We start from the raw sequence: 25,057 nt of genomic DNA, 5'->3' as shown, positions 1-25,057 counted from the left end.
AAGGTCAGGTGGCATAAAGGTGGCTTGTATTCACCTCAATAAATCTCTCATTAATCAGACAAATCCCCCATTAATCAGAACCCTCATCGCATTGAAGAGACAACCCTCCCTTGAGTTTAGAAGGCTGAGGGCAATGTCTCCTTTAAGTTGCACAGCTACACAGTACTCCAGAACTCCTGGCTTTTCAATGGGGAAAGCACGTATCCGCGGGATGGGGAATGGGTCACTTATCCTCGGGATGGGGAATAGGTCACTTATCCTCGGGATGGGGAATGGGTCACGTATTCTCGGGATGGGGAATGGGTCACGTATCCTCGGGATGGGGAATGGGTCACGTATCCTCGGGATGGGGAATGGGTCACTTATCCTCGGGATGGGGAATGGGTCACGTATTCTCGGGATGGGGAATGGGTCACGTATCCTCGGGATGGGGAATGGGTCACTTATCCTCGGGATGGGGAATGGGTCACGTATCCTCGGGATGGGGAATGGCTCACTTATCCTCGGGATGGGGAATGGGTCACGTATTCTCGGGATGGGGAAAGCACGTATCCTCGGGATGGGGAATGAGTCACGTATCCGCAGGATGGGGAATGGGTCACGTATCCTCGGGATGGGGAATGGGTCACGTATCCTCGGGATGGGGAATGGGTCACGTATCCTCGGGGTGGGGAATGGGTCACGTATCCTCGGGATGGGGAATGGGTCACGTATCCTCGGGATGGGGAATGGGTCACGTATCCTCGGGATGGGGAATGGGTCACGTATCCTCGGGATGGGGAATGGGTCACGTATCCTCGGGATGGGGAATGGGTCACGTATCCTCGGGGTGGGAAATGGGTCACGTATCCTCGGGATGGGGAATGGGTCACGTATCCTCGGGATGGGGAATGGGTCACGTATCCTCGGGATGGGGAATGGGTCACGTATCCTCGGGATGGGGAATGGGTCACGTATCCTCGGGGTGGGAAATGGGTCATGTATCCTCGGGATGGGGAATGGGTCACGTATCCTCGGGATGGGGAATGGGTCACGTATCCTCGGGATAGGGAATGGGTCACGTATCCTCGGGATAGGGAATGGGTCACGTATCCTCGGGATGGGGAATGGGTCACGTATCCTCGGGATTGGGAATGGGTCACGTATCCTCGGGATAGGGAATGGGTCACGTATCCTCGGGATAGGGAATGGGTCACGTATCCTCGGGATGGGGAATGGGTCACGTATCCTCGGGATAGGGAATGGGTCACTTATCCTCGGGATGGGGAATGGGTCACGTATCCTCGGGATGGGGAATGGGTCACGTATCCTCGGGATGGGGAATGGGTCACGTATCCTCGGGATAGGGAATGGGTCACGTATCTGCGGGATAGGGAATGGGTCACGTATCCTCGGGATGGGGAATGGGTCATGTATCCTCGGGATAGGGAATGGGTCACGTATCCTCGGGATGGGGAATGGGTCACTTATCCGCGGGATGGGGAATGGGTCACGTATCCTCGGGATGGGGAATGGGTCACGTATCCTCGGGATAGGGAATGGGTCACGTATCCTCGTGATGGGAAATGGGTCATGTATCCGCGGGATGGGGAATGGGTCACGTATCCTCGGGATAGGGAATGGGTCACGTATCCTCGGGATAGGGAATGGGTCACGTATCTGCGGGATAGGGAATGGGTCACGTATCCTCGGGATAGGGAATGGGTCACGTATCCTCGGGATGGGGAATGGGTCACTTATCCGCGGGATGGGGAATGGGTCACGTATCCTCGGGATGGGGAATGGGTCACGTATCCTCGGGATAGGGAATGGGTCACGTATCCTCGTGATGGGAAATGGGTCATGTATCCGCGGGATGGGGAATGGGTCACGTATCCTCGGGATAGGGAATGGGTCACGTATCCTCGGGATAGGGAATGGGTCACGTATCCTCGTGATGGGAAATGGGTCATGTATCCGCGGGATGGGGAATGGGTCACGTATCCTCGGGATGGGGAATGGGTCACTTATCCGCGGGATGGGGAATGGGTCACGTATCCTCGGGATGGGGAATGGGTCACGTATCCTCGGGATGGGGAAAGCACGTATCCGCGGGATGGGGAATGGGTCACGTATCCTCGGGATAGGGAATGGGTCACGTATCCTCGGGATAGGGAATGGGTCACGTATCCTCGGGATAGGGAATGGGTCACGTATCCTCGGGATAGGGAATGGGTCACGTATCGTCGTGATGGGAAATGGGTCATGTATCCGCGTGATGGGGAATGGGTCACGTATCCTCGGGATGGGGAATGGGTCACGTATCCTCGGGGTGGGAAATGGGTCATGTATCCTCGGGATGGGGAATGGGTCACGTATCCTCGGTATGGGGAATGGGTCACGTATCCTCGGGATGGGGAAAGCACGTATCCGCGGGATGGGGAATGGGTCACGTAACCTCGGGATAGGGAATGGGTCACGTATCCTCGGGATGGGGAATGGGTCACGTATCCTCGGGATGGGGAATGGGTCACGTATCCTCGGGATAGGGAATGGGTCACGTATCCTCGGGATAGGGAATGGGTCACGTATCCTCGGGATAGGGAATGGGTCACGTATCCTCGGGATGGGGAATGGGTCACTTATCCTCGGGATGGGGAATGGGTCACGTATCCTCGGGATGGGGAATGGGTCGCGTATCCTCGGGATGGGGAATGGGTCACGTATCCTCGGGATGGGGAATGGGTCACGTATCCTCGGGATGGGGAATGGGTCACGTATCTGCGGGATAGGGAATGGGTCACGTATCCTCGGGATAGGGAATGGGTCACGTATCTTCGGGATGGGGAATGGGTCACTTATCCGCGGGATGGGGAATGGGTCACGTATCCTCGGGATGGGGAATGGGTCACGTATCCTCGGGATAGGGAATGGGTCACGTATCCTCGTGATGGGAAATGGGTCATGTATCCGCGGGATGGGGAATGGGTCACGTATCCTCGGGATGGGGAATGGGTCACGTATCCTCGGGATGGGGAATGGGTCACGTATCCTCGGGATAGGGAATGGGTCACGTATCCTCGGGATGGGGAATGGGTCACGTATCCGCGGGATGGGGAATGAGTCACGTATCCTCGGGATGGGGAATGGGTCACGTATCCTCGGGATGGGGAATGGGTCACGTATCCTCGGGATGGGGAATGGGTCACGTATCCTCGGGATAGGGAATGGGTCACGTATCCTCGTGATGGGAAATGGGTCATGTATCCGCGGGATGGGGAATGGGTCACGTATCCTCGGGATGGGGAATGGGTCACGTATCCTTGGGATGGGGAATGGGTCACGTATCCTCGGGATAGGGAATGGGTCACGTATCCTCGGGATAGGGAATGGGTCACGTATCTTCGTGATGGGAAATGGGTCATGTATCCGCGGGATGGGGAATGGGTCACGTATCCTCGGGATGGGGAATGGGTCACGTATCCTCGGGATGGGGAATGGGTCACTTATCCGCGGGATGGGGAATGGGTCACGTATCCTCGGGATAGGGAATGGGTCACGTATCCTCGGGATAGGGAATGGATCACGTATCCTCGGGATGGGGAATGGGTCACGTATCCTCGGGATAGGGAATGGGTCACGTATCCGCGGGATGGAGAATGGGTCACGTATCCTCGGGATAGGGAATGGGTGACGCAGCGCCTTAAAAGGCCATTGAAAAGAATCAAAGGGAAGGTTGGTTGAGGGTGATCTAATTGAAGTGTTTAACATAATGAAAGGGTAAAGATAGAGAGAGAGAGAGAAAGTATTCTCTGTGGTGGAGGAGTCCAGAACAAGTGCACACCAGTTACAATTAGAGCTAGGTCGTTTATGGCTGAAACCAGGACGTACAAAGGGTGGTGAAAATCTGTAACCCTCTCCCACAAAAGTTTGTGGATCAATTCAAATGTTCAAGTTTTGTTGGGTAAGGGTATGAGGGATCTGGAGCAAAGGCAGTGAATGGATTGAGGTACAGATCCGCTGTGATCTGATTGAATGGCAGAACAGGCTCGAGGGGCCTATCCCTCTTCCTATGTTCCCCCCGCCCCCTTCCCCCAAGCTAATTGTCCCTCCAATGATCTCTGGCCATCCTCTCCCACTCCGTCCTTTACCTTGTCCATTCTGGAAGAATGTTGATATCCTGGCACGGACAGACCCATGGTGGGGTCCTGCCCCTAACAGAGGTCACCACACCATGACCCTCACTCAAACCATCACTGTAGCTCTGTGGCATTTGGTATTCCTTTAGTTTGAGTGTTTGTACTTACACTCCACCTCTCCCTGTTCATGACCCTCCACTCTGGCCCCGCCCCTCCCACAGTACTGATATCCCACTGATCAAAGTCACAAATGCTCACAATCACTTCCACCTTTGACAATGGATCATGTGTCTCAGGGTCAGTGGCACCCTGGGAAGATGCAGGATTAACACATCCTCCGACTCAGCACATGGTCAGCATTTCACAGGGTGAGTGCTGCAGGACTGTGGAGAGAGAGAGAATTTAACACAATCCTCCACTCAATCAAGGAATCCCCATCTTGCAGTTCAGGATCTTTTACCATTTTCTCATGGAAAGGATTTGAAAGAAAGGTTTGCATTTTCACAACCTCAGGACGTCTCAAAGCACTTTACAGCCAATGAATACTTTTGAAGTGTCCTCACTGTTGTAATGCAGGAAACGCAGCGGCCAATGATCGCACAGCAAACTCTCACAAACAGCAATGTGATAATGACCAGAGATTCTGTTTTAGTGATGTTGATTGATGGATAAACATTGGCTAGGACACCAGGGATAACTCCCGTGCTCTTCTTCAAAATAGTGCCATGGGATCTTTTACATCCACCTGAGAGAGCAAACGGGGCCTCGGTTTAACATCCCAACTGAAAGACGGCACTTCGGACAGTGCAGCGTTCCCTCAGTACTGCACCTCCGACAGTGCAGCGTTCCCTCAGTACTGCACCTCCGACAGTGCAGCGCTCCCTCAGTATTGCCTCTCCGACAGTGCGATGCTCCCTCAGTACTGCCCCTCCGACAGTGCAGTGCTCCTTCAGTACTGCCCCTGTGACAGTGCAGGGCTCCCTCAGTACTGCCGCTCCAACAGTGCAGAGTTCCCTCAGTACTGCTCCTCCAACAGTGCGGCAATCCCTCAGTACTGCCCGTCCCACAGTGAGACGCTCCTTCAGTACTGTCCCTCCGACAGTGCGGCGCTCCCTCAGTACTGCCCCTCCGACAGTGCGGCACTCCCTCAGTACTGCCCCTCCGACAGTGCGGCGCTCCCTCAGTACTGTCCCTCCGACAATGCGGCGCTCCCTCAGTACTGCTCCTCCGACAGTGCGGCACTCCCTTCGTACTGCCCCTCCGACAGTGCAGCGCCGCTCAGTACTGCCCCTCCGACAGTGCAGTGCGGCGCTCCCTCAGTACTGCCCCTCTGACAGTGCGGCACTCCCTCCGTACTGCCCCTCCGACAGTGCAGCGCCCCTCAGTACTGCCCCTCCGACAGTGCAGTGCGGCGCTCCCTCAGTACTGCCCCTCTGACAGTGCAGCGCCCCTCAGTACTGCCCCTCCGACAGTGCCGCGCCCCTCAGTACTGCCCCTCCGACAGTGCAGTGCGGCGCTCCCTCAGTACTGCCCCTCCGACAGTGCCGCGCCCCTCAGTACTGCCCCTCCGACAGTGCAGTGCGGCGCTCCCTCAGTACTGCCCCTCTGACAGTGCAGCGCCCCTCAGTACTGCCCCTCCGACAGTGCAGTGCGGCGCTCCCTCAGTACTGCCCCTCTGACAGTGCAGTGTGGCGCTCCCTTAGTACTGCCCCTCCGACAGTGCAGTGCGGCGCTCCCTCAGTACTGCCCCTCCGACAGTGCAGTGTGGCGCTCCCTCAGTACTGCTCCTCTGACAGTGCGGCACTCCCTTAGTACTGCCCCTCTGACAGTGCAGTGCGGCGCTCCCTCAGTACTGCACTGCTCACCCACACTACACACTCACACACAGACTGAACACTGAGTGGATCTGTCCAGTGAATGCACCTTGTTCCAGGTGCTGATTTATTGAGTTAAATTTTTCAATATTGGCACACAAGCATGAGTCTGCTTCTCGGCAAAGGGTTAATTTATATTGTTGAGAACAAAAAGCAAAGATTTTTGTTGATAATTCTCATCATGGATTCCAGGGATTTTAACCCGAGGCTGGTCTTCAAGTAAATTAACCAATGGGAAAAAATTATTTCAAACAAAAGGAAGGTTGCTGAGGGCCAGCAGTGTGAAGGGAGCCAGTGAGGAAAGCCGGTTGCTATCACACAATAACCTACCATGTCCTTCATGGCAACCAGAGACAGCTTCCTCAAGGCACCGGTGTAAGCAAAGGAAGGCTGGGGACTGGGCCTGAGCTCGGAGCTCCTGGGGGCTTGGAGCTCCGCCCTGGGGCTCGGGGTTTGTGCGGGGGGGTGGGGGCTCGGAGATTGCAGGTTACAGCCAGGTAAACGATAGAGTTATATATACACAGATACTCAGAGTCAAATCAGTCCAAATGCAAGAGGGAACTTCATTTCTATTCACCAGGCAGTGGTTTTCAGAATTTCACTATCGATATAGCAACAATTATATACATTATGGGCCAGCTTCATCATCCTGATCGTTGTTAAAGAGCCCAGCCTCCCAGCGCAGTGCCATTGCGCTCTTACGCCGAGTCACTCTGGTCGATTCGAGCACCTAGGCACAGGAAGACAAGAGTCAGGACGCAGAATATAGACTTGTAAATTAGCCGCACATTGTACAGAGAATCCCAGGAAAAGATCAACCGGCCAGCATTAAACTGGCAAAACTTCCGTCCGCAACACACAAAATCAACATTCGGCAGACAATCTCTCGGAGAGAGGGTGGGGAGAGGGTGCAGTGTGTGTGTGAGGGGGTGGGGAGTAGGATGGGATACAGCGTGTGTGTGAGGGTGGGGAGTAGGATGGGGTACAGTGAGTGTGAGGGGGTGGGGAGTAGGATGGGGTACAGTGTGTGTGAGGGGGTGGGGAGTTGGATGGGGTACAGTGTGTGTGAGGGGGTGGGGAGTTGGATGGGGTACAGTGTGTGAACATAAGAACATAAGAAATAGGAGCAGGAGTCGGCCATTTGGCCCCTCGAGCCTGCTCCGCTATTTAATAAGATCACGGCTGATCTGATCATGGACTCATCTCCACTTACCTGCCCGCTCCCCATAACCCTTTACTCACTTATCGCTCAAAAATCTGTCTATCTCCGCCTTCAATATACTCAATGACCCAGCCTCCACAGCTCTCTGGGGTAGAGAATTCCACAGATTTTCGACCCTCTGAGAGAAGAAATTTCACCTCATCTCATTTTTAAATGGGAGGCCTCTTATTCTAAGACTATGTCCTCTCGTTTTAGTTTCCCCTGTGAGTGGAAATATCTTCTCTGCATCCACCTTGTCGAGCCCCCTCATTATCTTATATGTTTCAATAAGATTACTTTTTATTCTTCTGAACTCCAATGTGTTTAGGCCCAAACTACTCAACCTATCTTCATACGTCAACCTCCTGATCTCCGTAATTAACCTGGTGAACCTTCTCTGAACTGCCTCCAATGCAAGTATATCCCTCCTTAAACACGGAGGCCAAAACTGTACACAGTACTCCAGGTCTGGCCTCACCAATACCCTGTACAGTTGTAGCAGGACTTCTCTATTTTTATACTCTATCCCCCTTGCAATAAAGGCCAACATTCCATTTGCCTTCCTGATTACTTGCTGTACCTGCATATTAATGTTTTGTGTTTCATGCACAAGGACCCCAGGTCCCTCTGTACTGCAGCACTTTGCAATTTTTCTTCAGTAAATTATAATTTGCTTTTCTACTTTTCTGCCAAAGTAATAACCTCACATTTTCCCACATTGCACACCATCTGCCAAGTGTTTGCCCACTCACTTAGCCTGTCTATATCCCTTTGCAGATTTTTTGTGTCCTCCTCACAATTTGCTTTCCCACCCATCTTTGTATCATCAGCAAACTTGGCTACATTACACTCGGTCCCTTCATCCAAGTCATTAATATAGATTGTAAATAGTTGAGGCCCCAGCACCGATCCCTGCGACACCCCACTAGTTACTGTTGTCAACCGGAAAATGACCCATTTATCCCGACTCTCTGTTTTCTGTTAGTTAGCCAATCCTCTATCCATGCTAATATATTACCCCCATCCCCGTGAGCTTTTATCTTGTGCAGTAACCTTTTATGTGGCACCTTGTCAAATACTTCTGGAAATCCAAATACACCACATCCACTGGTTCCCCCTTATCCACCCTGCTTATTACATCCTCAAGGAATTCCTGCAAATTCATCAAACATGATTTCCCCTTCATAAAACCATGCTGGCTCTGCTTGATTGAATCATGCTTTTCTAAATATCCCGCTACTGCTTCCTTAATAATGGACTCCAGCATTTTCCCAACGACAGATGTTAGGCTAACTGATCTATAGTTTCCTGCTTTTTGCCAGCCTCATTTTTTAAATAGGGGTGTTACATTTGTGGTTTTCCAATCTGCTGGGAACGCCCAGTTGGATGGGGTACAGTCAGGGCTATAAATCGAGCTGGAACGCTGGGCCCTGGGACATCGTGGCCTGCCCCGACCTGTGTGAGAACACCACCGCAGGTCGGGGCTATAAATCGAGCTGGAGCGCCGGGCCCTGGAACAGCGTGGCGGAGGTGCGGCGAATGAGGGTACGAGGCCCAGACGAGCCAAGGGCCCAGGGGCAGCACGGGCCAGCCCACACTGCGGTATGTGTGTGCACTAGGTCCGTACAGCAGAGCAGGTCTCCAGTTATCCTGGTTAACCCTTGACACTGGATAAAGGCCTAGCTCTGTCAAGCCCGTGTGGTGGCTCATGTACAACGGTCACCACATGTTGAAAAAAATCCACACAAAGGCATCTTCCACCCTTCAATTGGGGTTCAAGACTGGAACATCGGGTCCTTCATTGAAACATCAGTTAACTCGTTCGAGGGACCACTAATGAATGAATGAATGAAGTGTGTATGAGAGAGTGGGGAGTTGGATGGGGTACAGTGTGTGTGGGGGTGGGGAGTTGGATGGGGTACAGTGTGTGTGTGAGGGTGGGGGGTTGGATGGGGTACAGTGTGTGTGTGAGGGTGGGGGGTCGGATGGGGTACAGTGTGTGTGTGAGAGAGTGGGGAGTTGGATGGGGTACAGTGTGTGAGGGGGTGGGGAGTTGGATGGGGTACAGTGTGTGTGTGAGAGAGTGGGGAGTTGGATGGGGTACAGTGTGTGTGGGGGTGGGGAGTTGGATGGGGTACAGTGTGTGTGTGAGAGAGTGGGGAGTTGGATGGGGTACAATGTGTGTGGGGGTGGGGAGTTGGATGGGGTACAGTGTGTGTGTGAGGGTGGGGAGTTGGATGGGGTACAGTGTGTGTGTGAGGGGGTGGGGAGTTGGATGGGGTACAGTGTGTGTGAGGGGGTGGGGAGTTGGATGGGGTACAGTGTGTGTGAGGGGGTGGGGAGTTGGATGGGGTACAGTGTGTGTGTGAGGGGGTGGGGAGTTGGATGGGGTACAGTGTGTGTGAGGGGGTGGGGAGTTGGATGGGGTACAGTGTGTGTGAGGGGGTGGGGAGTTGGATGGGGTACAGTGTGTGTGAGCGGGTGGGGAGTTGGATGGGGTACAGTGTGTGTGTGAGGGGGTGGGGAGTTGGATGGGGTACAGTGTGTGTGTGAGGGGGTGGGGTATTGGATGGGGTACAGTGTGTGTGGGGGTGGGGAGTTGGATGGGGTACAGTGTGTGTGTGAGAGAGTGGGGAGTTGGATGGGGTACAGTGTGTGTGGGGGTGGGGAGTTGGATGGGGTACAGTGTGTGAGGGGGTGGGGAGTAGGATGGGGTACAGTGTGTGTGTGGGGGTGGGGAGTTGGATGGGGTACAGTGTGTGTGGGGTGGGGAGTTGGATGGGGTACAGTGTGTGTGTGGGGGTGGGGAGTTGGATGGGGTACAGTGTGTGTGGGGGTGGGGAGTTGGATGGGGTACAGTGTGTGTGTGGGGGTGGGGAGTTGGATGGGGTACAGTGTGTGTGTGAGGGGGTGGGGAGTTGGATGGGGTACAGTGTGTGTGTGAGGGTGGGGAGTTGGATGGGGTACAGTGTGTGTGAGGGGGTGGGGAGTTGGATGGGGTACAGTGTGTGTGTGAGGGTGGGGAGTTGGATGGGGTACAGTGTGTGTGTGAGGGGGTGGGGAGTTGGATGAGGTACACAGTGTGTTAGGGGGTGGGGAGTTGGATGGGGTACAGTGTGTGTGAGGGGGTGGGGAGTTGGATGGGGTACAGTGTGTGTGTGAGGGGGTGGGGCGATAAATGGGGTACAATGTGTGTGAGGGGGTGGGGGGTTGGATGGGGTGCAGTGTGTGTGAAGGGGTGGGGAGTTGGATGGGGTACAGTGTGTGTGAGGGGGTGGGAAGTTGGATGGGGTGCAGTGTGTGTGAAGGGGTGTGGAGTTGGATGGGGTACAGTGTGTGTGTGAAGGGGTGGGGTGTTGGATGGGGTACAGTGTGTGTGAGGGGGTGGGGAGTTGGATGGGGTACAGTGTGTGTGAGGGGGGGGTGGGGAGTTGGATGGGGTACAGTGTGTGTGAGGGGGTGGGGAGTTGGATGGGGTACAGTGTGTGTGTGAGGGTGGAGAGTTGGATGGGGTACAGTGTGTGTGTGAGGGGGTGGGGAGTTGGATGGGGTACAGTGTGTGAGGGGGTGGGGAGTTGGATGGGGTACAGTGTGTGTGAGGGGGTGGAGAGTTGGATGGGGTACAGTGTGCGAGGGGGTGGGGAGTTGGATGGGGTACAGTGTGTGTGAGGGGGTGGGGAGTTGGATGGGGTACAGTGTGTGTGTGAGGGGGTGGGGAGTTGGATGGGGTACAGTGTGTGTGTGAGGGTGGGGAGTTGGATGGGGTACAGTGTGTGTGAGGGGGTGGGGAGTTGGATGGGGTACAGTGTGTGTGTGAGGGTGGGGAGTTGGATGGGGTACAGTGTGTGTGTGAGGGGGTGGGGAGTTGGATGAGGTACACAGTGTGTTAGGGGGTGGGGAGTTGGATGGGGTACAGTGTGTGTGAGGGGGTGGGGAGTTGGATGGGGTACAGTGTGTGTGTGAGGGGGTGGGGCGATAAATGGGGTACAATGTGTGTGAGGGGGTGGGGGGTTGGATGGGGTGCAGTGTGTGTGAAGGGGTGGGGAGTTGGATGGGGTACAGTGTGTGTGAGGGGGTGGGAAGTTGGATGGGGTGCAGTGTGTGTGAAGGGGTGTGGAGTTGGATGGGGTACAGTGTGTGTGTGAAGGGGTGGGGTGTTGGATGGGGTACAGTGTGTGTGAGGGGGTGGGGAGTTGGATGGGGTACAGTGTGTGTGAGGGGGGGGTGGGGAGTTGGATGGGGTACAGTGTGTGTGAGGGGGTGGGGAGTAGGATGGGGTACAGTGTGTGTGTGAGGGTGGAGAGTTGGATGGGGTACAGTGTGTGTGTGAGGGGGTGGGGAGTTGGATGGGGTACAGTGTGTGAGGGGGTGGGGAGTTGGATGGGGTACAGTGTGTGTGAGGGGGTGGAGAGTTGGATGGGGTACAGTGTGTGCGAGGGGGTGGGGAGTTGGATGGGGTACAGTGTGTGTGAGGGGGTGGGGAGTTGGATGGGGTACAGTGTGTGTGAGGGGGTGGGGAGTTGGATGGGGTGCAGTGTGTGTGAGGGGGTGGGGAGTTGGATGGGGTACAGTGTGTGTGAAGGGGTGGGGAGTTGGATGGGGTACAGTGTGTGTGTGAGGGGGTGGGGAGTTGGATGAGGTACACAGTGTGTTAGGGGGTGGGGAGTTGGATGGGGTACAGTGTGTGTGAGGGGGTGGGGAGTTGGATGGGGTACATTGTGTGTGAGGGGGTGGGGAGTTGGATGGGGTACAGTGTGTGTGTGAGGAGGTGGGGCGATAAATGGGGTACAATGTGTGTGAGGGGGTGGGGGGTTGGATGGGGTGCAGTGTGTGTGAAGGGGTGGGGAGTTGGATGGGGTACAGTGTGTGTGTGAGGGGGTGGGGAGTTGGATGGGGTGCAGTGTGTGTGAAGGGGTGGGGAGTTGGATGGGGTACAGTGTGTGTGAGGGGGTGGGGAGTTGGATGGGGTATAGTGTGTGTGAGGGGGGGGGTGGGGAGTTGGATGGGGTACAGTGTGTGTGAGGGGGTGGGGAGTTGGATGGGGTATAGTGTGTGTGAGGGGGGGGTGGGGAGTTGGATGGGGTACAGTGTGTGTGAAGGGGTGGGGAGTTGGATGAGGTACAGTGTGTGTGAAGGGGTGGGGAGTTGGATGAGGTACAGTGTGTGTGAAGGGGTGGGGAGTTGGATGGGGTACAGTGTGTGTGAGGGGTTGGGGAGTTGGATGGAGTACAGTGTGTGTGAGGGGGTGGGGAGTTGGATGGGGTGCAGTGTGTGTGAGGGGGTGGGGAGTTGGATGGGGTACAGAGTGTGTGAGGAGGTGGGGTGTTGGATGGGGTACAGTGTGTGTGAGGGGGTGGGGAGTTGGATGGGGTACAGTGTGTGTGAGGGGGTGGGGAGTTGGATGGGGTACAGTGTGTTTGTGAGGGGGTGGGGTGTTGGATGGGGTTCAGTGTGTGTGTGAGGGGGTGGGGTGTTGGATGGGGTACAGTGTGTGTGAGGGGGTGGGGAGTTGGATGGGGTACAGTGTGTTGTGAAGGGGTGGTGAGTTGGATGGGGTACAGTGTGTGTGAGGGGGTGGGGAGTTGGATGGGGTACAGTGTGTGTGTGGGGGTGGGGAGTTTGATGGGGTACAGTGTGTGTGTGAGGGGGTGGGGAGTTGGATGGGGTACAGTGTGTGTGGGGGGGAGAGTTGGATGGGGTACAGTGTGTGTGTGAGAGAGTGGAGAGTTGGATGGGGTACAGTGTGTGTGGGGGTGGGGAGTTGGATGGGGTACAGTGTGTGTGAGGGGGTGGGGAGTTGGATGGGGTACAGTGTGTGTGGGGGTGGGGAGTTGGATGGGGTACAGTGTGATTGGGGGTGGGGAGTTGGATGGGGTGCAGTGTGTGTGAAGGGGTGTGGAGTTGGATGGGGTACAGTGTGTGTGTGAAGGGGTGGGGTGTTGGATGGGGTACAGTGTGTGTGTGGGGGTGGGGAGTTGGATGGGGTACAGTGTGTGTGAGGGGGTGGGGAATTGGATGGGGTACAGTGTGTGTGTGAGGGTGGGGAGTTGGATGGGGTACAGTGTGTGTGTGAGGGGGTGGGGAGTTGGATGGGGTACAGTGTGTGTGTGAGGGTGGGGAGTTGGATGGGGTACAGTGTGTGTGTGAGGGGGTGGGGAGTTGGATGGGGTACAGTGTGTGTGTGAGGGGGTGGGGGGTTGGATGGGGTGCAGTTTGTGTGAAGGGGTGGGGAGTTGGATGGGGTACAGTGTGTGTGTGAAGGGGTGGGGTATTGGATGGGGTACAGTGTGTGTGAGGGGGTGGGGAGTTGGATGGGGTACAGTGTGTGTGTGAAGGGGTGGGGTGTTGGATGGGGTACAGTGTGTGTGAGGGAGTTGGGAGTTGGATGGGGTACAGTGTGTGTGAGGGGGTGGGGAGTTGGATGGGGTACAGTGTGTGTGTGAGGGTGGGGAGTTGGATGGGGTACAGTGTGTGTGTGAGGGGGTGGTGAGTTGGATGGGGTACAGTGTGTGAGGGGGTGGGGAGTTGGATGGGGTACAGTGTGTGTGAGGGGGTGGAGAGTTGGATGGGGTACAGTGTGTGCGAGGGGGTGGGGAGTTGGATGGGGTACAGTGTGTGTGAGGGGGTGGGGAGTTGGATGGGGTACAGTGTGTGTGAGGGGGTGGGGAGTTGGATGAGGTGCAGTGTGTGTGAGGGGGTGGGGAGTTGGATGGTGTACAGTGTGTGTGAAGGGGTGGGGAGTTGGATGGGGTACAGTGTGTGTGTGAGGGGGTGGGGAGTTGGATGAGCTACACAGTGTGTTAGGGGGTGGGGAGTTGGATGGGGTACAGTGTGTGTGAGGGGGTGGGGAGTTGGATGGGGTACAGTGTGTTTGAGGGGGTGGGGAGTTGGATGGGGTACAGTGTGTGTGTGAGGGGGTGGGGCGATAAATGGGGTACAATGTGTGTGAGGGGTTGGGGGGTTGGATGGGGTGCAGTGTGTGTGAAGGGGTGGGGAGTTGGATGGGGTACAGTGTGTGTGTGAGGGGGTGGGGTGTTGGATGGGGTGCAGTGTGTGTGAGGGGGTGGGGTGTTGGATGGGGTACAGTGTGTGTGAGGGGGTGGGAAGTTGGATGGGATGCAGTGTGTGTGAAGGTGTGGGGAGTTGGATGGGGTACAGTGTGTGTGTGAAGGGGTGGGTGTTGGATGGGGTACAGTGTGTGTGAGGGGGTGGGGAGTTGGATGGGGTACAGTGTGTGTGAGGGGGGGGTGGGGAGTTGGATGGGGTACAGTGTGTGTGAAGGGATGGGGAGTTGGATGAGGTACAGTGTGTGTGAAGGGGTGGGGAGTTGGATGAGGTACAGTGTGTGTGAAGGGGTGGGGAGTTGGATGGGGTACAGTGTATGTGAGGGGGTGGGGAGTTGGATGGAGTACAGTGTGTGTGAGGGGGTGGGGAGTTGGATGGGGTGCAGTGTGTGTGAGGGGGGGGAGTTGGATGGGGTACAGAGTGTGTGAGGGGGTGGGGTGTTGGATGGGGTACAGTGTGTGTGAGGGGGTGGGGAGTTGGATGGGGTACAGTGTGTGTGAGGGGGTGGGGAGTTGGATGGGGTACAGTGTGTGTGTGAGGGGGTGGGGTGTTGGATGGGGTTCAGTGTGTGTGTGAGGGGGTGAGGTGTTGGATGGGGTACAGTGTGTGTGAGGGGGTGGGGAGTTGGATGGGGTACAGTGTGTTGTGAAGGGGTGGTGAGTTGGATGGGGTACAGTGTGTGTGAGGGGGTGGGGAGTTGGATGGGGTACAGTGTGTGTGTGGGGGTGGGGAGTTGGATGGGGTACAGTGTGTGTGTGAGGGGGTGGGGAGTTGGATGGGGTACAGTGTGTGTGGGGGAGAGTTGGATGGGGTACAGTGTGTGTGTGAGAGAGTGGAGAGTTGGATGGGGTACAGTGCGTGTGGGGGTGGAGAGTTGGATGGGGTACAGTGTGTGTGAGGGGGTGGGGAGTTGGATGGGGTACAGTGTGTGTGGGGGTGGGGAGTTGGATGGGGTACAGTGTGAGTGGGGGTGGGGTGTTGGATGGGGTACAGTGTGTGTGGGGGTGGGACTTAGGATGGGGTACAGTGTGTGTGAGGGGGTGGGGAGTTGGATGGGGTACAGTGTGTGTGGGGTGGGGAGTTGAATGGGGTACAGTGTGTGTGAGGGGGTGGGGAGTTGGATGGGGTGCAGTGTGTGTGGGGGTGGGGAGTTGGATGGGGTACAGTGTGTGTGGGGGTGGGGAGTTGGATGGGGTACAGTGTGTGTGGGGGTGGGGAGTTGGATGGGGTACAGTGTGTGTGTGGGGGTGGGGAGTTGGATGGGGTACAGTGTGTGTGAGGGGGTGGGGAATTGGATGGGGTACAGTGTGTGTGTGAGGGTGGGGAGTTGGATGGGGTACAGTGTGTGTGTGAGGGGGTGGGGAGTTGGATGGGGTACAGTGTGTGTGTGAGGGTGGGGAGTTGGATGGGGTACAGTGTGTGTGTGGGGGTGGGGAGTTGGATGGGGTACAGTGTGTGTGTGAGGGGGTGGGGCGATAAATGGGGTACAATGTGTGTGAGGGGGTGGGGGGTTGGATGGGGTGCAGTTTGTGTGAAGGGGTGGGGAGTTGGATGGGGTACAGTGTGTGTGTGAAGGGGTGGGGTATTGGATGGGGTACAGTGTGTGTGAGGGGGTGGGGAGTTGGATGGGGTACAGTGTGTGTGTGAAGGGGTGGGGTGTTGGATGGGGTACAGTGTGTGTGAGGGAGTGGGGAGTTGGATGGGGTACAGTGTGTGTGAGGGGGGGTGGGGAGTTGGATGGGGTACAGTGTGTGTGAGGGGGTGGGGAGTTGGATGGGGTACAGTGTGTGTGTGAGGCTGGGGAGTTGGATGGGGTACAGTGTGTGTGTGAGGGGGTGGGGAGTTGGATGGGGTACAGTGTGTGTGAGGGAGTGGGGAGTTGGATGGGGTACAGTGTGTGTGAGGGGGTGGGGAGTTGAATGGGTTACAATGTGTGTGAGGGGGTGGGGGGTTGGATGGGGTGCAGTTTGTGTGAAGGGGTGGGGAGTTGGATGGGGTACAGTGTGTGTGTGAAGGGGTGGGGTATTGGATGGGGTACAGTGTGTGTGAGGGGGTGGCAAGTTGGATGGGGTACAGTGTGTGTGTGAAGGGGTGGGGTGTTGGATGGGGTACAGTGTGTGTGAGGGAGTGGGGAGTTGGATGGGGTACAGTGTGTGTGAGGGGGGGTGGGGAGTTGGATGGGGTACAGTGTGTGTGAGGGGGTGGGGAGTTGGATGGGGTACAGTGTGTGTGTGAGGTTGGGGAGTTGGATGGGGTACAGTGTGTGTGTGAGGGGGTGGGGAGTTGGATGGGGTACAGTGTGTGTGAGGGAGTGGGGAGTTGGATGGGGTACAGTGTGTGTGAGGGGGTGGGGAGTTGAATGGGGTACAGTGTGTGTGAGGGGGTGGGGAGTTGGATGGGGTACAGTGTGTGTGTGGGGGTGGGTAGTTGGATGGGGTACAGTGTGTGTGTGAGGGGGTGGGGAGTTGGATGGGGTACAGTGTGTGTGTGTGTGGGGAGTTGGATGGGGTACAGTGTGTTTGGGGGTGGGGAGTTGGATGGGGTACAGTGTGAGTGGGGGTGGGGAGTTGGATGGGGTACAGTGTGTGTGGGGGCGGGGAGTAGGATGGTGTACAGTGTGTGTGTGGGGGTGGGGAGTTGGATGGGGTACAGTGTGTGTGGGGGTGGGGAGTTGGATGGGGTACAGTGTGAGTGGGGGTGGGGAGATGGACGGGGTACAGTGTGTGTGGGGGTGGGGAGAAGGATGGGGCACAGTGTGTGTGTGGGGGTGGGGAGTTGGATGGGGTACAGTGTGTGTGTGGGGGTGGGGAGTTGAATGGGGTACAGTGTGTGTGGGGGTGGGGAGTTGGATGGGGTACAGTGTGTGTGTGGGCGTGGGGAGTTGGATGGGGTACAGTGTGTGTGAGGGGGTGGGGAATTGGATGGGGTACAGTGTGTGTGAGGGGGTGGGGTGTTGGATGGGGTACAGTGTGTGTGAGGGGGTGGGGAGTTGGATGGGGTGCAGTGTGTGTGTGAGGGTGGGGAGTTGGATGGGGTACAGTGTGTGTGTGAGGGGGTGGGGAGTTGGATGGGGTACAGTGTGTGTGAGGGGGTGGAGAGTTGGATGGGGTACAGTGTGTGTGAGGGGTGGGGTGTTGGATGGGGTACAGTGTGTGTGAGGGGGTGGGGAGTTGGATGGGGTACAGTGTGTGTGGGGGTGGGGAGTTGGATGGGGTACAGTGTGTGTGGGGGCGGGGAGTAGGATGGGGTACAGTGTGTGTGTGGGGGTGGGTAGTTGGATGGGGTACAGTGTGTGTGGGGGTGGGGAGTTGGATGGGGTACAGTGTGAGTGGGGGTGGGGAGATGGATGGGGTACAGTGTGTGTGGGGGTGGGGAGTAGGATGGGGCACAGTGTGTGTGTGGGGGTGGGGAGTTGGATGGGGTACAGTGTGTGTGTGGGGGTGGGGAGTTGGATGGGGTACAGTGTGTGTGGGGGTGGGGAGTTGGATGGGGTACAGTGTGTGTGTGGGGGTGGGGAGTTCGATGGGGTACAGTGTGTGTGAGGGGGTGGGGAATTGGATGGGGTACAGTGTGTGTGTGAGGGTGGGGAGTTGGATGGGGTACAGTATGTGTGTGAGGGGGTGGGGAGTTGGATGCGGTACAGTGTGTGTGTGAGGGTGGGGAGTTGGATGGGGTACAGTGTGTGTGTGAGGGGGTCGGGAGTTGGATGGGGTACAGTGTGTGTGTGAGGGGGTGGAGAGTTGGATGAGGTACACAGTGTGTTAGGGGGTGGGGAGTTTGATGGGGTACAGTGTGTGTGAGGGGGTGGGGAGTTGGATGGGGTACAGTGTGTGTGAGGGGGTGGGGAGTTGGATGGGGTACAGTGTGTGTGTGAGGGGGTGGGGCGATAAATGGGGTACAATGTGTGTGAGGGGGTGGGGGGTTGGATGGGGTGCAGTGTGTGTGAAGGGGTGGGGAGTTGGATGGGGTACAGTGTGTGTGTGAAGGGGTGGGGTGTTGGATAGGGTACAGTGTGTGTGAGGGGGTGGGGAGTTGGATGGGGTACAGTGTGTGTGAAGGGGTGGGGTGTTGGATGGGGTACAGTGTGTGTGAGGGGGTGGGGAGTTGGATGGGGTACAGTGTGTGTGAGGGCGGGTGGGGAGTTGGATGGGGTACAGTGTGTGTGAGGGGGTGGGGAGTTGGATGGGGTACAGTGCGTGTGTGAGGGTGGGGAGTTGGATGGGGTACAGTGTGTGTGTGAGGGGGTGGGGAGTTGGATGGGGTACAGTGTGTGAGGGGGTGAGGAGTTGAATGGGGTACAGTGTGTGTGAGGGGGTGGGGAGTTGGATGGGGTACAGTGTGTGTGAGGGGCTGGGGAGTTGGATGGGGTACAGTGTGTCTGAGGGGGTGTGGAGTTGGATGGGGTACAGTGTGTGTGAGGGTGGGGAGTTGGATGGGGTACAGTGTGTGTGAGGGGGTGGGGAGTTGGATGGGGTGCAGTGTGTGTGAGGGGGTGGGGAGTTGGATGGGGTACAATGTGTGTGTGAGGGGGTGGGGAGTTGGATGGGGTACAGTGTGTGTGAGGGTGGGGAGTTGGATGGGGTACAGTGTGTGTGAGGGTGGGGAGTTGGATGGGGTACAGTGTGTGTGAGGGGGTGGGGTGTTGGATGGGGTACAGTGTGTGTGAGGGGGTGGGGAGTTGGATGGGGTACTGTGTGTGTGAGGGGGTGGGGAGCTGGATGGGGTACAGTGTGTGTGAGGGGGTGGGGAGTTGGATGGGGTACAGTGTGTGTGAAGGGGTGGGGTGTTGGATGGGGTACAGTGTGTGTGAGGGGGTGGGGAGTTGGATGGGGTACAGTGTGTGTGAGGGGGTAGGGAGTTGGATGGAGTGCAGTGTGTGTGGGGTGGGGAGTTGGATGGGGTACAGTGTGTGTGAAGGGGTGGGGAGTTGGATGGGGTACAGTGTGTGTGTGAGGGTGGGGAGTTGGATGGGGTACAGTGTGTGTGAGGGTGGGGAGTTGGATGGGGTACAGTGTGTGTGAGGGGGTGGAGTGTTGGATGGGGTACAGTGTGTGTGAGGGTGGGGAGTTGGATGGGGTACAGTGTGTGTGAGGGTGGGGAGTTGGATGGGGTACAGTGTGTGTGAGGGGTTGGGGAGTTGGATGAGGTACAGTGTGTGTGAGGGGGTGGGGAGTTGGATGGGGTACCGTGTGTGTGAGGGGGTGGGGAGTTGGATGGGGTACAGTGTGTGTGAGGGGGTGGGGAGTTGGATGGGGTACAGTGTGTGTGAGGGTGGGGAGTTGGATGGGGTACAGTGTGTGTGAGGGGGTGGGGAGTTGGATGGGGTACAGTGTGTGTGTGAGGGTGGGGAGTTGGATGGGGTACAGTGTGTGTGAGGGTGGGGAGTTGGATGGGGTACAGTGTGTGTGAGGGTGGGGAGTTGGATGGGGTACAGTGTGTGTGAGGGGGTGGGGAGTTGGATGGGGTACAGTGTGTGTGAGGGTGTGGGGAGTTGGATGGGGTACAGTGTGTGTGAGGGGGTGTGGAGTTAGATGGGGTACAGTGTGTGTGAGGGGGTGGGGAGTTGGATGGGGTACAGTGTGTGGGAGGGTGGGGTGTTGGATGGGGTACAGTGTGTGTGAGGGGTGGGGTGTTGGATGGGGTACAGTGTGTGTGAGGGGGTGGGGAGTTGGATGGGGTACAGTGTGTGTGAGGGGGTGGGGAGTTGGATGGGGTACAGTGTGTGTGAGGGGGAGGGGAGTAGGATGGGGTACAGTGTGTGTGAGGGGGTGGGGAGTTGGATGAGGTACAGTGTGTGTGAGGGGGTGGGGAGTTGGATGAGGTACAGTGTGTGTGAGGGGGTGGGGAGTAGGATGGGGTACAGTGTGTGTGAGGGGGTGGGGAGTAGGATGGGGTACAGTGTGTGTGAGGGGGTGGGGTGTTGGATGGGGTACAGTGTGTGTGTGAGGGGGTGGGGAGTTGGATGGGGTACAGTGTGTGTGAGGGGGTGGGGTGTTGGATGGGGTACAGTGTGTGTGTGAGGGTGGGGAGTTGGATGGGGTACAGTGTGCGTGGGGGTGGGGAGTTGGATGGGGTACAGTGTGTGTGAGGGGGTGGGGAGTTGGATGGGGTACAGTGTGTGTGAGGGGGTGGGGAGTTGGATGGGGTACAGTGTGCGTGGGGGTGGGGAGTTGGATGGGGTACAGTGTGTGTGTGAGGGGGTGGGGAGTTGGATGGGGTACAGTGTGCGTGGGGGTGGGGAGTTGGATGGGGTACAGTGTGTGTGAGGGGGTGGGGAGTTGGATGGGGTACAGTGTGCGTGGGGGTGGGGAGTTGGATGGGGTACAGTGTGTGTGAGGGGGTGGGGTGTTGGATGGGGTACAGTGTGTGTGAGGGTGGGGAGTTGGATGGGGTACAGTGTGCGTGGGGGTGGGGAGTTGGATGGGGTACAGTGTGCGTGAGGGGGTGGGGAGTTGGATGGGGTACAGTGTGCGTGGGGGTGGGGAGTTGGATGGGGTACAGTGTGCGTGAGGGGGTGGGGAGTTGGATGGGGTACAGTGTGCGTGGGGGTGGGGAGTTGGATGGGGTACAGTGTGTGTGAGGGGGTGGGGAGTTGTATGGGGTACAGTGTGCGTGAGGGGGTGGGGAGTTGGATGGGGTACAGTGTGCGTGGGGGTGGGGAGTTGGATGGGGTACAGTGTGTGTGTGGGGGTGGGGAGTTGGATGGGGTACAGTGTGTGTGAGGGGGTGGGGAGTTGGATGGGGTACAGTGTGTGTGAGGGGGTGGGGAGTTGGATGGGGTACAGTGTGCGTGGGGGTGGGGAGTTGGATGGGGTACAGTGTGCGTGGGGGTGGGGAGTTGGATGAGGTTCAGTATTTCTGGACAGCGGGATTGGATATGGGAAAATAACTGTTTATGTAAAGTTTGGGGAAATTTTATCCATAACTGTTCCAAATATATAAAAAATCAAACGTGAAATGTAAAGTGCTTAAAATTAACCAGCATGCATCAGTTTTTGTGTGAAAATTTGAACTTTTGAGGAAAATATTGGTGGTACTGCGTTAGAATTGCCCCACCAATCATCGCGCTGCCCCTGGGTATATCAACCCTGGTGCTCCTTCCTTCACTGCCTGAAGGAAGGCCACAGCATCAGGTACAGAGATCTTGGGGGCAATTTTAACTCCACGAAAACCGCCGGGTCGGGTTCGGGTGGGAGGTTAAAGAACGTTAAAAGACCGAATCCTGATCCCCAACCTGCCTCCAAACCGCCTACTTCTGGATTTAACGGAGGCGGGACACCATTTCAATATTAATTGAGTCTTTTTATGATTCCCCAGCAGAAATGTAACTCTGGCTGTTCGAGTTTTCCAGGCCTCAAGGAACCCAGCGGCTAAAGTAAGGCGAATACTGCTGGTTCCATCAAGGAGGTGCCTTGCCATGCTCCCCCACCATCCCCTCTGCTCCCCTGCCTGATCCTCCAGTCCCTGATCACCCTCTGGCCCCCCAAGCTCGACACCATCCAGGACAAAGCAGGCCGATAGATCGGCACCCCATCCACCACCTTCAACATTCACTCCCTCCACCACCGGCGCACGGTGGCTGCAGTGTGCACCATCTACAAGATGCACTGCAGCAACTCACCAAGGCTTCTTCGGCAGCACCTCCCAAACCCGCGACCTCTACCGCCTAGAAGGGCAAGGGCAGCAGGTACATGGGAACACCATCACCTCCACATTCCCCTCCCAGTCACACACCATCCTGACTTGGAAATATATCGTCATTCCTTCATCGTCGCTGGGTCACAATCCTGGAACTCCCTCCCTAACAGCACTGTGGGAGCACCTTTACCACATGGACTGCAGCGGTTCAAGAAGGCGGCTTACCACCATCTTTTCGAGGGGCAATTAGGGATGGGCAATAAATGCTAGCCAAGAAGGAATGAAAAGCCCAAAACAATGGTTACTGGAAGTGGTTTAGTAAAAGGAGCGATATTAGTGGCACAGACACTTACTGCTTAAAGACCAGGTCACTCCCCTCCTCAAAGCATTCACAAACCAGCAGCCAAGCGGTTAGTAACAGTGAATTATATATTAATCAAAGTTTGTGGTATGCAGCAAGCTGAAGACTGGCAGAAACAAAAGGTGACTACCTCAGTGTTGACGTCATCAGAAGCCTCGATACCAGCGTACTGAAGTTTAAAAAAAACTTGTATCAGGAATTGGAGGATGTCATTACCAGAAACCATAACCAATGAGTGACTCCTGCCGACTGACTTCAGTTTCACAATCCTCACACAGGATATCCATTTATTATTCACACAGCGTCTCCTCGGCCCGCTGGTACTCTGCTGTCGAACTCTCAGTGAGCTCACCACACAGTCACTTATCTCTGTCACACTCCAGACCCACAGCCCCGACAATCTGCCCCGGAAATCATTATTACAACAACACCAGGCAATACAGATAGCTGGAGCATAGCACGTTCGCATAGCTTTACGCTCGAAAACATCAACGCCGAGTTATACTTCAGGCATTGTGTACTTTGGAGAGAAAAAGAGCAAAACAGAGAAATATAGAAAAAGAGAAGTAAAAGAGAGAGAGAGAGAAAGTGAGGCGAGAGAGAGAGAGAAATAAATAAAGAGAGAGAAAGAAAGAGAGAAAGAAAGAAAGGAGTGATCAAGAACCGTTAGTGATGTCATTACATCGGATTCCCTGAACTCACTGCAGCCTCCCGTATTCTCTATCTCCCAGTCAGCCATGAGCCAGGCCTCTGCCTGTCCACCATCAGTTACTTGTAGTTAGAGGCAATGGTCATTCAGACCTATAACTCCAATCACACCTTTTCTTAACATGCCACCCAACATTTACTGCTCCAGTAATAAACGGTCAGGTTTTAAACGTGGCTTGTGTAGCCCTCGGTAAGTGGGACTATCTGCTCGAATTACTGCCAGACAGGAAAAAAACACTGAAACCTTCAACTTACTGAAGATTCGTCCTTTTTCTCCCAAGCCTTTACCTTCTGCCCATTCTGGCTCGGTATCGCTTCTGGGAGGCCTCTTCGTCGCTCACTGTCTGAAGCCCCAGCTCTCGAATGCTGCCCCGGGAACACCACATTTACTGCCGGATTCGGAGACTCTGGTGTGGAGGCTCTGGCTGTAGAGGGATTAAAATATCTCCTTAGGCGTTAAGTATAAAAATATATGGGCCCGAAATCGGTGGCCTTGCTGCCCGCTGCTGCCCAGGTTGACGGCGTAAGTCGTTATGTGGCTGCCGGGTGGTACAGCCACCTCTTTTAGAGGGATCTTCCTGGCAAAGTACCACCCGGTCTCTCGGCAGCGATCGGCAGCCCTTTGGGCGGCATTTTGGGCGGGCCTTGGCTTCGACCGAGTTCAGGCCCATAGTCACATGAAATAACTACACACACACTCACAGTCACACACACACCAACACACACAGTCACACACACACCAACACACACAGTCACACACACCAACACACACACCAACACACACACAGTCAAACACACACCAACACACACACCAACACACACAGTCACACACACCAACACACACACCAACACACACAGTCACACACACACCAACACACACAGTCACACACACCAACACACACACACCAACACACACACAGTCACACACACCAACACACACAGTCACACACACCAACACACACACAGTCACACACACACCAACACACACACAGTCACACACACACCAACACACAGTCACACACACCAACACACACACCAACACACACACAGTCAAACACACACCAACACACACACCAACACACACACAGTCACACACACCAACACACACACAGTCAAACACACACCAACACACACACCAACACACACACAGTCAAACACACACCAACACACACACCAACACACACAGTCACACACACCAACACACACACCAACACACACACAGTCAAACACACACCAACACACACACCAACACACACACAGTCAAACACACACCAACACACACACCAACACACACACAGTCAAACACACACCAACACACACAGTCACACACACCAACACACACACAGTCACACACACCAACACACACACCAACACACACACAGTCACACACACCAACACACACACCAACACACACACCTCCAAAAAGCAAAGAACTGAAAAGCTGAGGGAAATAAAAAACAAACTATTAATTGTGAGCAGAGCTGCTGGGGGCTGGGACAGAGCGAAGTTCATGCGGAAACCTTTTTGGGGTTTGTAGGAACTGTTTACACGACACAATAATCAGAAAACACATTGACCTGGAGTAAAGTAAATCAAATGATTAAGCGGGTGTAGACGAGGGCCATGGTTTTGCTTGATGCACTGTCACTTACCTCCCGACATGAGTACGGGGGGTATTACCAAGATTAGAGGCACAAGAATGAAACTGATGAATATGGACATTTCTGATGATTTTCTATATCTTACGTAGTTTGGGATTAAAATGCAGGCTGCTCGTTCACTGAGTACAACGAGGTGGGTACACTGAGTACAATCTCCAAGTGTGGGAACAAGGCTGAGTGGATGGTCACAACGGAGCTTTGAATGGTTCCCTTTGACAGTGAATGGAATGTTCCAATTGTTAACCTACACAGCCTTGGTCAGTCTGATGTCTCATTTTTGCTTGGTAGCTGTATACTTTAAATTGTCAGATAGGAAATCAAACAATTACAGCATCGAGTCCATTGGTCACCAAACATTTTGTTTCCTTGGACTTTCAAAGGGGGGAATGGTTGAGACGGAGAAGCTGTGTGCGGTCACTGGTACTGACACT

General features: G+C 55.6%; 1 protein-coding gene across 4 annotated transcripts in view; it reads right to left on the bottom strand.

Moving 5' to 3' along the window:
• Nucleotides 1-6,027: 6,027 nt before the first annotated feature.
• The window catches only part of LOC139229240 (A-kinase anchor protein 2-like), a 121,914-nt gene continuing 102,884 nt past the window's right edge, over nucleotides 6,028-25,057 (bottom strand). The window contains exons 3-5 of one of the 4 annotated variants that reach the window (XM_070860897.1): nucleotides 23,221-23,390; nucleotides 22,388-22,426; nucleotides 6,028-6,722 (exon numbers count right to left, since the gene is read on the bottom strand). In XM_070860897.1, the coding sequence (XP_070716998.1) occupies nucleotides 6,621-6,722; nucleotides 22,388-22,426; nucleotides 23,221-23,390 (311 nt within the window). In that variant the 3' untranslated portion in view covers nucleotides 6,028-6,620. The remainder of the gene's footprint in view (nucleotides 6,723-22,387; nucleotides 22,427-23,220; nucleotides 23,391-25,057) is intronic. The other 3 variants (XM_070860898.1, XM_070860899.1, XM_070860900.1) reach the window with 3 other exon arrangements.

The sequence above is a fragment of the Pristiophorus japonicus genome, chromosome 18, assembly GCF_044704955.1.
Source record: "Pristiophorus japonicus isolate sPriJap1 chromosome 18, sPriJap1.hap1, whole genome shotgun sequence".
In the NCBI taxonomy this organism is placed as follows: Eukaryota; Metazoa; Chordata; class Chondrichthyes; family Pristiophoridae; genus Pristiophorus; species Pristiophorus japonicus.
Note: the sequence above shows the minus strand (reverse complement) of the source record. Positions and strands in the feature narration are given on the sequence as shown.